The 12,724-nt window shown below is 36.5% G+C and overlaps 1 protein-coding gene across 1 annotated transcript in view; it reads left to right on the forward strand.

Annotated features, from left to right (window-relative positions):
- Positions 1-805: 805 nt before the first annotated feature.
- AKR1D1 (aldo-keto reductase family 1 member D1) overlaps positions 806-12,724 on the forward strand; it is a 57,588-nt gene continuing 45,669 nt past the window's right edge. Inside the window, exons 1-2 of the mRNA XM_032753551.2 lie at positions 806-867; positions 11,837-11,999. Coding sequence (XP_032609442.1) covers positions 11,907-11,999 — 93 coding nt within the window. The 5' untranslated portion in view covers positions 806-867; positions 11,837-11,906. The remainder of the gene's footprint in view (positions 868-11,836; positions 12,000-12,724) is intronic.

The raw sequence follows: 12,724 nt of genomic DNA on the forward strand, positions 1-12,724 counted from the left end.
TATTAGTAAATTATTTACTACAATTTGTTACGTGAATAGTGAACCAAAAGGAGAAAATTATAATTTGTGTTTTTCTGTAAAATTACTCAGTTTTTTTTGTCACAGATGTACCTTTTTTAGCACTATAATATTCTATTAGCCCTCATTCCTTTGGACATGCTTTTAAATTATTTTAACAAAACAAAACAAAAAAAACCTCACAGCTTAAAAGAATTAAAAGTTTCTACTAATTATTGTTTCTTGTTATGGTGTGTTTTCAAATATTGCCTGGAGAGAACAAACATTTGGGTAACTATTACCTGCCTCCAGAGACTGTCTTATGTTTTATATCTCTTCTCTGAAAACTCTTCATTTTGCATTCCCCAAATTTAGGCCCCAAATTCAGAAAAATAAGAGGATATGGACAATGGAGTTAATTTACAGCTGGACTTTCCACCTGTAAACTCTTTGTCTCTAGGTCTCCTGGATGACATTTTGACACTCAGACAAGATAAGGGCAGTTTTATGATATGCTGGTTAAAGGGTAAAGCTCCCCCTGGTGATCCCGCACCCCCAAGGTCAGTTTCTTTACTGATGATGTGCAACAGGTCAAACCAGCTGAGTTAGCTAGGCTTGATTATGTGGTTCAAGAGAGAAAAATTCCTGCTGGGAAGCTTGGTTTTGAGTTCTAGCCTAAGCTAATGTATTCCTCACACAGATCTTGGCGGTTCAACCTGGAAACTCGGTGTGCTGCATGTGAATACAGATGCTGGGAAGCTTAGCCTGGGATGCCATCTCTCTGACCCCTAATGCTTGGCTGAACTCTTCTGCTGTACTCTGTCTTTCCTCTGTAAATCACAGCATTGCATCACCATACGCTGGAGACTGGTGAGTACTCACAGATGTCTCAGCTTGGAAAATCTTTTCAGTCAAGATGTCTTTTTATGACCAAGCTATCATTAAATTTCTTGAAGGGTTCACTAGGTACCACAAAGATTTATTTTAAAAATAAGTAAAAATAATCAGATTTGTCATCCTCCAAATTTTCACCAATTTGAAACTATGGTGCAAAATTTAAGATGAAAGAGGGGTAGCTTGATAAATCACAGCAACAGTTTATCTTTCCAGATTAATTATGTATAAGTAAAATACATTAATACAAATATGTACCCATCAGTTTTGTACTTTTCAGGTTAAAAGAAATATACCTATGTTTAAATAGGTATATAATGGTTATATAATAATAGTTATTAATAATAGTTATATAATAATAACTGCCAAAATAACTATTAAAAGACTTTTTTCCCAGTATTTTAGATGTAAATATTCTTGTCACTTGTAAACAATTACAATGCACTTTATGGGATAAATTAAATGCCTTGGAGATAGATTATGGCATCATTGTTTGTCTCTCCTTCATATATAACTATCCACAGCTTTAATACCTTGGACCCAACAACTCTCCTTCCCTACTCAAGCAAGAAAAATGCCTTGATTATTTAACCTGTATTAGGAAATTATCAGTGTCCTATACAGACCTTTGTATATTCCCTTTGTATGGCATGAGTTAACCTCTATTGACCTTCTTATTTGGAGATAAGGACAAATGCTTATCTCCAGAACTGCCTAGAGAATGACTTCGACTCTTGTCAATACTAGGGAATGTATTAACTAAATATGTATTAATTAAAGGTAAATGATGTTATATAACCATGGATCTGTGAGTTGTTTTCAGGGTAGCATGTACCAGCCTGTCAGCAATATTTAGTATTAATAATTGCATTTATAATTTCCACTGGTTTTGGTGGAGCTTGAAGGACTAAGTCTGGTCACATATTGGAATATGTCTATGCAACTAGCTCACTGTAAGAGACACCCTCCTTGAGCAGGCTCTGGGCTTTCTGGTGCCAAGGTGCTCACACAGGTCACTGGTGTTTTAATACCTGAAGACAAAGCATAATCAGAACAACCATGTGGTGTGAAAGTAAGGAAGTCTTCACCTGAGATCTCTAGACACTCCCAATGCATTTTCTTCTCCTGCTATTGCTGTATTTGTTGCCTGTAATAAAGTACAAACTGGGTCCTATGGATCCCTTCAGGAATCAAACACTTGATCAAAATAATTAATGCACCTTTTGATAACCCTAATTGAATGATGTTCACTAGTAGTTCATACTTAAACATAAAAGCTGGAGATTGTCAAGCAAGCTATGCTATTACTGATTCGAATTCACTCTTGGCATATGAGCCTTTCTCAAAAGTCAGTTGATTCAGATAACTGAGTTAACTAACCTCAACTGGATCTGCCAGTTAGCATAAAATGAAGGAGCAATTATTGGTCCAATCAATATTTCCCAGTAAGCTTTGGTCATTCTTTACTTATTTTTAGGATGGATTGAGACTTTTTCTTGCCAGACCATCATTAAAGACTTTGAATGCTTTTCCTTTTACTCAAAAACTTTATTGTTCTTATACCCAGTCTTCAGGAAAATGTAGAGAAAATAAAGGATTACTAAAACTAAAAATTGTCAAAGTTCTAAGAGTCACTGGAACTTACATGTAAGTTCCTACAGTATTCCATTTACCTTCATGACATAGGCTCTCCCCTTAAGAGTTAATAACAGACCATGCCATGCATTTCAGAATTCTGCTCTGATCCTAGTCTTTGCCCCACTGCAAGTTGACATAACTAAATACTACATCTTATCATTAAACGGATACAAGCTGCCTTTTCAAAGTAACCATTTACACAATCTTTGAGCCTGAAACCTGGAGATTTTGTCTTCTGGAAGAGAAAGCAAAGGAAGATTTGCCTTGAGCTTCGACTAACAGGACTGTATCAGGTACTGTTACTAATTAACACTGTGGTGAAACTCTGAGATAGTAATCCCTGCATTCATATTTTCAGTTCAAAAGACATACGTCCTTTTTCCTAGATCTGGGGACTTCCATTTCACTGGTAGACCTCAAGCTGAGAATTCTTTGAACTCTACCAGAAGCAGACAATCCCTTAAAGTAACAGTTGATTCAAAACCCTCCACTGAAGCTAATGATTATGTAAACTAGATAGCTTTTACTAAAATCTCTGGAACAAGATTAATTTTAAGATAATTTAATGCACTTTTCCTTTTGATTTTTTTTTTACTATGGATCTTGCCTAATAGCTTATGTTGAAGCTCTCCAGTGACTGGGTCAAGAGTTCTCAGTCTGTTCTCCTATACATTTTTTTTAAAATTTCTAAGCCTCTATGGTCTTTTTTTTTGTGGCATTTCAAGAGAAAGAAAACATTCTTATACATTTTTCTCAGACCTTAGTTACTGCTGTAAATCTGATTGGTGGATCAATATCCATTTGACCCCACTGGGGGAAACATATGTCATAGATGTTTCTTTAAATATTGTCAAGATAGATGTTCTTATACAAATTTCTTCTAGTACTGAAATGTCTCTCACATTATGAGTCCCAACCTTCAACCTTGTAAAAATTGGACTTTACCTCCACATTACAAAATATGTCTTATTAGATCATTAACTAAACCCAGGAACTCCGCTCCGCTCTCTGCAATGGTCAGTTGCTCTCTTCAGAGTCACTGTATCCTGCAGGAATTATTTAACTTCACTCAGAAAATATGTCCAGCATTAGGGACCAATGATTAGTTCTGTTTTGAAGATATGTAATGTTTATACTGTCCTTTGAGTCCATGCCGTACCAAAATACCATTTCTTATGTGTACACTACCACTGGAAACCCATCAAACAGTTTAAATTCATTACGCAGGGTCTGAATGGATAATAACATATTTCATCTTGATTTCCTCTTCACTAACGAAGAGGAGGTTTATGCCAGAACAAACATACATATGTATATATGTATTTGCATATCTTGGTGCAAATACACATGTACAAGAATAGACTCTGCTGGATTTTTTAGCGCATTTTTCAGATCTGGGTTTGGTTATCTAGTCCACTGGATGAACAGTCTTTTACCAAAGTCATAATAATTTGTTTTTCTGGCAAGTGCCTGTATCACAGTTGTTCAACGCATCCTGTCTAGATTCTTAAGTGTTACTGTGTAACCACTTTTACATTACATGATGCAAACACTCATTCTATAATATTTGGTTGGTGCAAAAGTAGTTGTGGTTTTCCCCATATAAAAGTAATGGCAAAAACCACAGTTACTTTTGCACCAACCTTAGAAGGCTCAGAAGGAACTGACACTTGTCCAGTCTAGAGGCAACCTTTCCCAGATAATCTAATCAGCAGGATCCTGACAATGCGAAGGTCTTGAACATCAAAGATTATTGTCCCACAGTCTGACTTCGTCTTTCCTGATATCTGTCAGTGGACAGTGGCCTAATTTCTACCACTAGGCTACGATGTTCCTTCCCTGCTAAACATAAATAATTTCATAGAATATCAATATTACATGAGGACTCTTCATGACCATGATGGAATGAGAAAAAATTAAGTCCATTCTGTAATTATACCTGAGCAGAGATACTATGCAACCACAAGAATAACCAAATATCCCATCTTCAGCCAACATGGGTGACTGCTACTTTTTCTCCAATGGCAATGCTAGCTATGCTCTATTTATTCAACCTTCTAGAAATAAATTATTAAGATATCCAATCACTGTCATTGGCCCAGTGGTAAGAGGGCACACGTACACACACAAAATATACCTGTGTCCTGGAATCTTTCCCCAAATCACCTAAGATAAGCCCAGTTTCTACAATGAGCTCTTCCCATCTCCCTCTTAGTAAGACTCCATGCTTCTACGTAGAGTGCAGTCTTCCTTGCTGCAGGGAGTTTATAAAACTAACTTCACTGGTTACATGTATTTTTCTAATGGTCCTGGACTGATGGCTTCAACACGTGATTGACTAAATGGCGCTAAAATGTCATCTAAAGTATCTGACTTAAGATATACTCTAGACATTTTTATTATCCTTTTTATTAATGGTAATAATTAATTATGCTAATAGTAATAATAAATAATACTAATAATTTAGTAAAATTTATTATTGATAATAGCTCTCCAGTAAACATGTCAAATCAATTTTCCTCTCTGATACAGTAACGCAAACATTTTTCTACCATCAGATCTACAGAGATAAGAGTATTTAATACTGTGAGCATATTATATACGAAGGTTTCAATTTATTTTCATTTAATTATGACTAGTTTGGATTAGTCATTTTTGCAGTCCCTTTAAATATGTTGTCATTGATCAATGTATCTGCTCTGTTATCACTTTATTGGAGGGAGTAGAGTGTAGTGACTAAAAGCATGGGCTCTGGAGTCAGACAGCCTGGCAGTTGTTCCAGTTACTAAGCAATTTTTGACAAAAAATTTTGGATCTCAAGACTCTTCCTATAAAACAGGAATAATAATATTACCCACTGCATTCCTTTCTAAGGGCTGCCATAACAAATTACCACAAACTAGGTGGCTTAAAACAAACAAAAAATTATTCTAGCACATTTCTGGACGCTAGGAGTTTGAAATGAAGACATCAGCAAGGCCATGCTCCCTCTGAAGTTTCTAAGGAAGAATGCTTCTTTGCCTCTTCCTTTCTTCTAGTGGTTGCCAGTGATCATTGGCATTCTTCGGCTTGTACATGCATTACTTCAATTTCTGTCTCCATCATCACATGTCATTCTTCCCTAAGCCTCTATGTCTCTGTTTTCTCATCTTATGAGAACACCAGTCATTGGATTTGGGCTTACCGAAATCCAATAGTAACTTATCTAATTATATCTGCAAAGATCCTATTTCTAAATAAGGTCACATTCTGAGGTTTCAGGTAGACCTGAGTTTGGGGAGACACTAAATGACCCAGTATATTCACCGCATAAGATTGTTGTGAAAATTAAAGAAGCCATGTAAAGCACATAGTAAATACCAAACTTAATCTTATTATTTCTATCAATATAATTTTTATGGATTTATGGCCACAAAGAAAGTATAATTCACAAGCAATTTTTTTGTGAATGAAAATAGGAGTTGTTTTCGGTCAATTTATTTAGAAAATATTAATATATAAAGAGTAACTTGAAACATTTCTGATGAGAAAAGCAAATGTAATATTTAGATTCCCATCAATTTAGTAAGGATGTATAATACATTAAAAATAAAGAAACATGTGAGGATTCTAGTTCCAAATAAGATGGAGTCTCCCACTGAATACAACTCTAAACCTGCTTTCCACAATGAGAACATTAACATTCTATGCCATTTAAACAGCACCCAGGGAGATAGAGGCTGCAGTGAGCTGTGACTGCACTACTGCACTCCATCCTGGAAAACAGAGCAAGATCCTGTCTCAAAAGCAAACAAACAATAACAAGAAACAAACAAACAAAATCAGGACCCAGGATCTCATAACCTAACATTCAAAAAGTTCTCAAAAACCAAAAGACTCCAAAGCCAAGATGTCATAGATGTTGTACATACTTACATGGTGAAAACTTTAAGGCAGCTATTACAGAAGTTCCCCAGGAAACAATCAAGAACACTCTTGAAGCCAGTGCAAATGTAGAGAGTCTAAGGAAAGAAATAAAGCATACTTGAAATAACTAAATGGACATTTCACAAATGAAAAACATAATATGTGACATTTAAAACTCACCAGAGTGGAAAGATGACTAAGTCTAAGAGACCTGTAGGACACCATCAGTCATACAAACATATACATAATAGCAGTACAAGAAAGAGAGGAGAGAAAAAAAACAACACTATTTTTTGAAGAAATAATGGCCAAGAAACTTTCCAAATTAGGTGCAAATCATGACACTACACATCCAAGAAGCTCAGTGAACTTCAAGAAGGACACAGCCAGAGATCCACCGAAAGACACATTACTGTCAAATTGTCAAAACCTGAAGACAAAATCTATGTAACAATAATAACATAAAGGAGTAGGTTGATGGAGTTTTTAAAGGATCAAAATGTTTGAATACTATTAAAACTGGGTTAGTATTAATTCAAACTTGATTGTTACAAAGTTAAGATGCTAATCGTAATCCCCAGGGTAACTCCAGTGCTATGGACTGAATAGTGTCCCCCTAGATTTCATAGGCTGAAACTTGAATTCCCAGTGTGATGGTATCTTGAGATGGGGACTTTGAGAGGTAATTAGGTTTAGATCAGGTCATGAGGGTGGGTTCCTCATGATGGGCTTGGTGTCCTTTTAAAAAGAGACCACAGAGCTCGCTTCCTCTCTGTTTCTCCTCTTCCCCACCTCCCCAGCCCCCAACACACTGTGAGAACACAGCAAGACAGCCATCAACAAGCCAGGAAGAGAGCTCTTAACAGAAACTGAATTGGCTGGCACCTTGATCTTGGACTTCACAGCTTCCAGAACTGTGCGAAATAAATGGCTGTTGTTTAAACCACCCGGTCTATCATATTTTATTATGGCAGCCCAAACTAAGACACCCAGAAAACAATTTAAATATACAAAGTAATCCTGCAGGAATTTTAAACACACAAACTGATTCTAAAACATATATCGAAAGTAAAAGAAAAAGAATAGCTAAAATACTTTTGTCCAAGAAAAATAAAGTCTGAAAATTATACTATATGGTTTTAAGGTTTATTATAAAGCTACAAAAATCAAGACAGTGTGGTATCAAAGAAAGAAGAGACAAATAGATCAGTGAAACCTATTTCTATGCGGAGTTCACAGAAATAAAGCAAAAAAAAAAAAATCAATGAAACAAAGTAGAAAGTCATAGACCCACCAATATATGGCCTTTTATTTTTAACAATGGTGCAAAAGAAATTCAGTGAAGAAAGCATAGATATTTCAACAGATGTAATTGAAACAATAAGCCATCCTTACTCAAAACAAAACAACTAAATCTCTTCAATTATACAAAAATTTATTCACAATGAACCATAGGTCTAAACAGAAAATATTAAACTACATTCAGAAAAAAACACAGAATTAAATTTTTGTGACCTGGGGTTGGATACTTAAAGCACAATACAGAGAAAATGACAAATGAACATTACCAAAATTAAAATATTCTGTTCTATGAAAGATACAGTTAAGAGAATGAAAAGACAAGCTACAGACTGAAAAAAAAATATTTGCAAACCACATATCCAGTAAAAAAACACACGTCAGGAATTTACCAAGAAATCTAAAATTTCAACACTAAGAAGACAATTCAATTTTAAAAATGAGCAGGAGATTTAAATAGGCACTTCACCAAGAGGATACACAGATGGCAAATAAGCATAAGAAAAGGTGGGCCAGGTGTGGTGACTCATGCTTGTAATCCCAGCAATTTGGGAGGCTGAGATGGGAAGAGGATTGCTTGAGCCCAGGAGTTCAAGACCAGCCTGAGCAATATAGTAAGACCCCTGTCTCTACAAAAAAATTTTTAAAAACCAGCCATGAATGGTGGCACACACTGATAGTCCCAGCTGCTCAAGTGGGTAAAGCAGGAGGAATCACTTGAGCCTAGGAGGTAGAGGCTACAGTGAGCTAGCTATAATCATGTCACTGTACCCCAGCCTGGGGGATGGAGCGAAACCCTTTCTCTCTAAAAACCAAAAAAAAGGAAAAAAGAAAAATGTGTTCAACATCATCAGCCACATGGGAAATGCAAATTAAAATAACAATGAAATAACACAACAAATTTACTAGAAGGCTAAAATAAAAAATACTAAGTGCTGTCAGGATACAGAACAACTGCAACTCATGTGCATTGCTACTGGGGAGGCAAAATGGTAGTCATTCTGAATGGCCATTTGGTGGTTTCTTACAAAGCAAAACATACATTTGCCACATTACCCGATAATCTCACTCCTGGGTATTTACCGTACAGAAATGAACATTTAATGTTCATACAAAACCCTGTACATAAGTGTTTAGAGCAGCCCTATTCAAAATCACCAAAAACTGAAAATAAACTAAACATCCTTCAGTTGGAGAATAGAGAAACAAACTACAGTGCACATATGTAATAGATTACTACTCAGCACTAAAAAAAATAATAAACTGTTGACACCAGCAACAATCTGGATGAATTTCAAAGGCATTATGCTGAGTGAAAGAAGCCAATCTCAAAAAAGTTTATATTGTGTAATTCAATTTTTATGATAATTTCAAAAAATAAAACTATGGTGGTTGAAAACAGTAATTTCTATGGATTAAGGGTTAGGGGGTATGATAGGATAGAGTTCTTTGGGTTATAGCACTTTTCAGTATCCCAATTGTGGTGGTGGTTACAAAAATCTATATATGTGTTAAAATACATAGAACTAAATAGCAAAAAATCAGTAACAATAAAAATAACAAACACATGCTAATCAACATTTTAGCACACAAAGGTGCACAGTAAGCATTTGTTGTATCAATTTAAAAATGATATTGAAGACCATTATTGCCGTGTTCCACATTGCCACAGCCTAGTTTAAATTACTGTGTCTAGTTGAATACTGAACATGTTATATATATGTTATGTGTTAATGTGTACATAAGCAAGAATGACTGTTTGAGGGAGGGCAGGTCAATTATAGACAAACTTTATTGCTGAAATACCTGGAGTTCAGTCAAGATTGTGATGCTCCCTGCACACAATGCCAATCACTAAGTCAACAAGGATTGCCAGAGAAGAAGGCTTTAATCTAGTCCTGCAGCCAAGGAAAGTGGGAGTTCAGTCTCAAATCTGTCTCCCTGACTGACCAAAATTGGTCTGTTTACATAGCAGGAAAGGTGTGAAAAGAAATTAGGGAGAGATAAAGAAGCAATCCTGATGAATCAGGTATTTGGTATCTCAATATCTGGATGTGGTGATCTAGTGAGTTTCAGTCCCTTGCCTGAGGGTCAGTTTCCTGAGGAAAAAACTCAGTTAAGACATAAGTTTCAAGTTTTAAAACAGAGGGCCCATTTCTATGTTTATTCAAAAATCCATAAATATGGGACAATTTGGCCAGTTTCAACTTCAGGACATTTTAACCATTGTGGACTCAGTGACCTGTGAAGTGTACAGGCTGGGGAAACTTCCTCTTTGCCTTCTGTAGTTTCACTGAAAAATCAACTCACAAAAGGCAGATTAATTGGAGAAAAGGTATTCAATTTTATTTAACTATATGTTTACACAGGGAGAACCACAGAGTGATTACCCACCCACAACGGGGTTTAGAAGCTTATTTACTGGCAAATCAGGTTATGGGAGAGGGGAAAAGAGGAATTCTGTTGGGGGGATCACTAGGGAGAATGAATGGATCAGGGAGTAGACATTACCTTGTACATTACCTTGTGAAAGGGTTTGTTCAGGAGGGGTTACATTCTTAGTCTTACAGGGAGAGGAAGAAAAAAGAATTGTTCCTTTTGGTGGGTCTGGATCTTAGGCAGATAAAGGAACTTCACTTTGGGAGAGGTGGTAGGGAGTAGAGGTCAGAGAGACCTTGAGGCTTTTCCAGTTCAGTATGTCAAAGTGCCATATTTTGGGGTATCAGTTTCTGACTCCCAACACATTCTTGGTCTTCTTTTTTTGTAAAGGATCATGAGATAACAGGGAGGGGAAAAAGAACAATTGTCCTCCTTGGTGGGTCCATCCTATCCTTATGTAGACAGGGGAAAGTCTTTTCCAGAGCCTGTTGATCTCTAAGGGTCTTTATTCAAAATCTTCATTATACCAGGGAGCCATATGTTGGGGTGGAATTTCCTGCCTCCTTCAACCCCCAGCTCCAAATTTAGAAATGTCTTCTAATTTTTTTAAGGAAATGTCTTTTATTTCCTTTGGCCACTGTGATTGATTTCATGATGGATCCATGAACCAAGAAAGGCAATCAAGGCCAACAAGTTTCAATTTCAGGACTACTGTTTGAGCTATTGAAAAAGTAAAATCTCTTTTTTGTTGTTTGAGCTTGAAACCTTGTCACTCCAAGGACAGACAGTAAATACTTTTCAATGTTAAGGGAACTGAGAGAGAGAGAGTTTCCTGAGAGAACAAGAAGGCAGAGAGATGAATGAGAAGTGAGAAATTGGTCCTGGCCATGTTATTGTTCCTCTAGTCCAGTGTAACTGGTGATAAGCTTAACTTGTGATAAAGATCCTAGATCCCTTTCCAGTCCTGCTACATCCATATCTCCCGGGAAGTCCTAGAAAATGTCTAGTCTCCCCTGAAGCTAGCCCTACTGCCAGAATTTGAGGAATATGAACCAATAAATTTCCATTATAGTTTAAGAGAATTTAAGATAGATCTGTGTATTAGTTCATTCTCACACTGCTAATAAAGACAACCGAGACTGGGTAATTAATAAAGAAAAAGAGATTTAATGGACTCACAGTTCCACATGGCTGGGGAGGCCTCACAATCATGGCAGAAGGTGAAAGAGGAGCAAAGGCATGTCTTACATGGCAGGAGGTAAGAGAGCATGTGCAGGGGAACTATCCTTCATAAAACCATCAGATCTTGTGAGACTTATTCACTATCACAAGAGCAGCATGGGAAAAAAAAACACCCCCATGATTCAATTACCTCACACTAAGTCCCTCCCATGATGTTGGGGATTATGGGAGCTACAATTCAATATAAGATTTGGTTGGGGACGCAGCCAAACTGTGTCAGTCTCTTATTTGCCAACAAAAGCATCCTAACTGATAGAGGTCAGATAAATTTGTTTCTTTTTGTTTTTTCAATCTTTTGTTGCGAAGAAGTAAGCATAAAGCTCTCAATAGGTTATGTTTTACAAGCCTCTGATGAAGTTCAAAGGACAACCATGCTTAGGATTTCCAGGACAACCTGGAAAAAAAACAGGTTGAGAAATAGGTGTGTTAATCTCCCTTCCCTCTGCTCCTCCCTCTGGCCTTCCTTTCTTTGATTGAATAGGCCCTAGGACACCTTTTTGAAAAGACTCCCTGTGGTGTTCAGAATCATTCCTACAATCAGATTCTCCACAATGGATCTCAGTGCTGCAAGTCACCGCATACCTCTAAGTGATGGAAACAGCATTCCCATCATCGGACTTGGTACCTACTCAGAACCTAAATTGGTAAGCTTATCTTTTCTCTCTTTGCTTGCTTGTTTCTTTTAACATTTGCCTATAGCATAATCTGCAATTTATTTTAAGCAGATCTCATTGACTTACTTTTTGTAGTAATGGAAGCAACCTCAATTTGTAATAATGAAAGGACTACTATTTACTGAATAGGTATTGAGTCAAAGGTTAAACTAAATCAATTCATGATTAAAAATTAGTTTGGATTAGAGAAGGAGAGCTTTCTGCTGCCTTTACTGAAATTTAGCTAAATGTTGATTCCTAGAGTGAACTGAGCCACATGAAATTCATATGTTTATGACTTGTTTTTTTTATATTAGATAATTTTTAGTTCAGTCTAAAAAACACATAGTGAATACTTGCCATGCACTAAGCACTAGGCGATAGAAGTGTCATATATGAGGAAAACAATGTCTCTGTTATCTAGGGATTAAAAATCAAATAGAGGGGGCAGATTCTTGACAACTAATTGTAGAATGACAAAGATAAGGATCAATGCTATTCTAGAACTCTCTGTAAATAGTCTCTGAAAACATATGTATTGGTCCATTCTCATGCTGCTATTAAAGACATACCCTAGAGACTGGTTAATTTATAAAGGAAAGAGGTTTGACTCAGAGTTCACATGGCTGGGGATGCCTCAAGAAACTTACAATCATGGCAGAAGGGAAAGAAAACACGTCCTTCTTCATAAGATGGCAGCAAGGAGAAATGCTGAG

The sequence above is a fragment of the Hylobates moloch genome, unplaced genomic scaffold, assembly GCF_009828535.3.
Source record: "Hylobates moloch isolate HMO894 unplaced genomic scaffold, HMol_V3 SCAFFOLD_1, whole genome shotgun sequence".
Lineage (NCBI taxonomy): Eukaryota > Metazoa > Chordata > Mammalia > Primates > Hylobatidae > Hylobates > Hylobates moloch.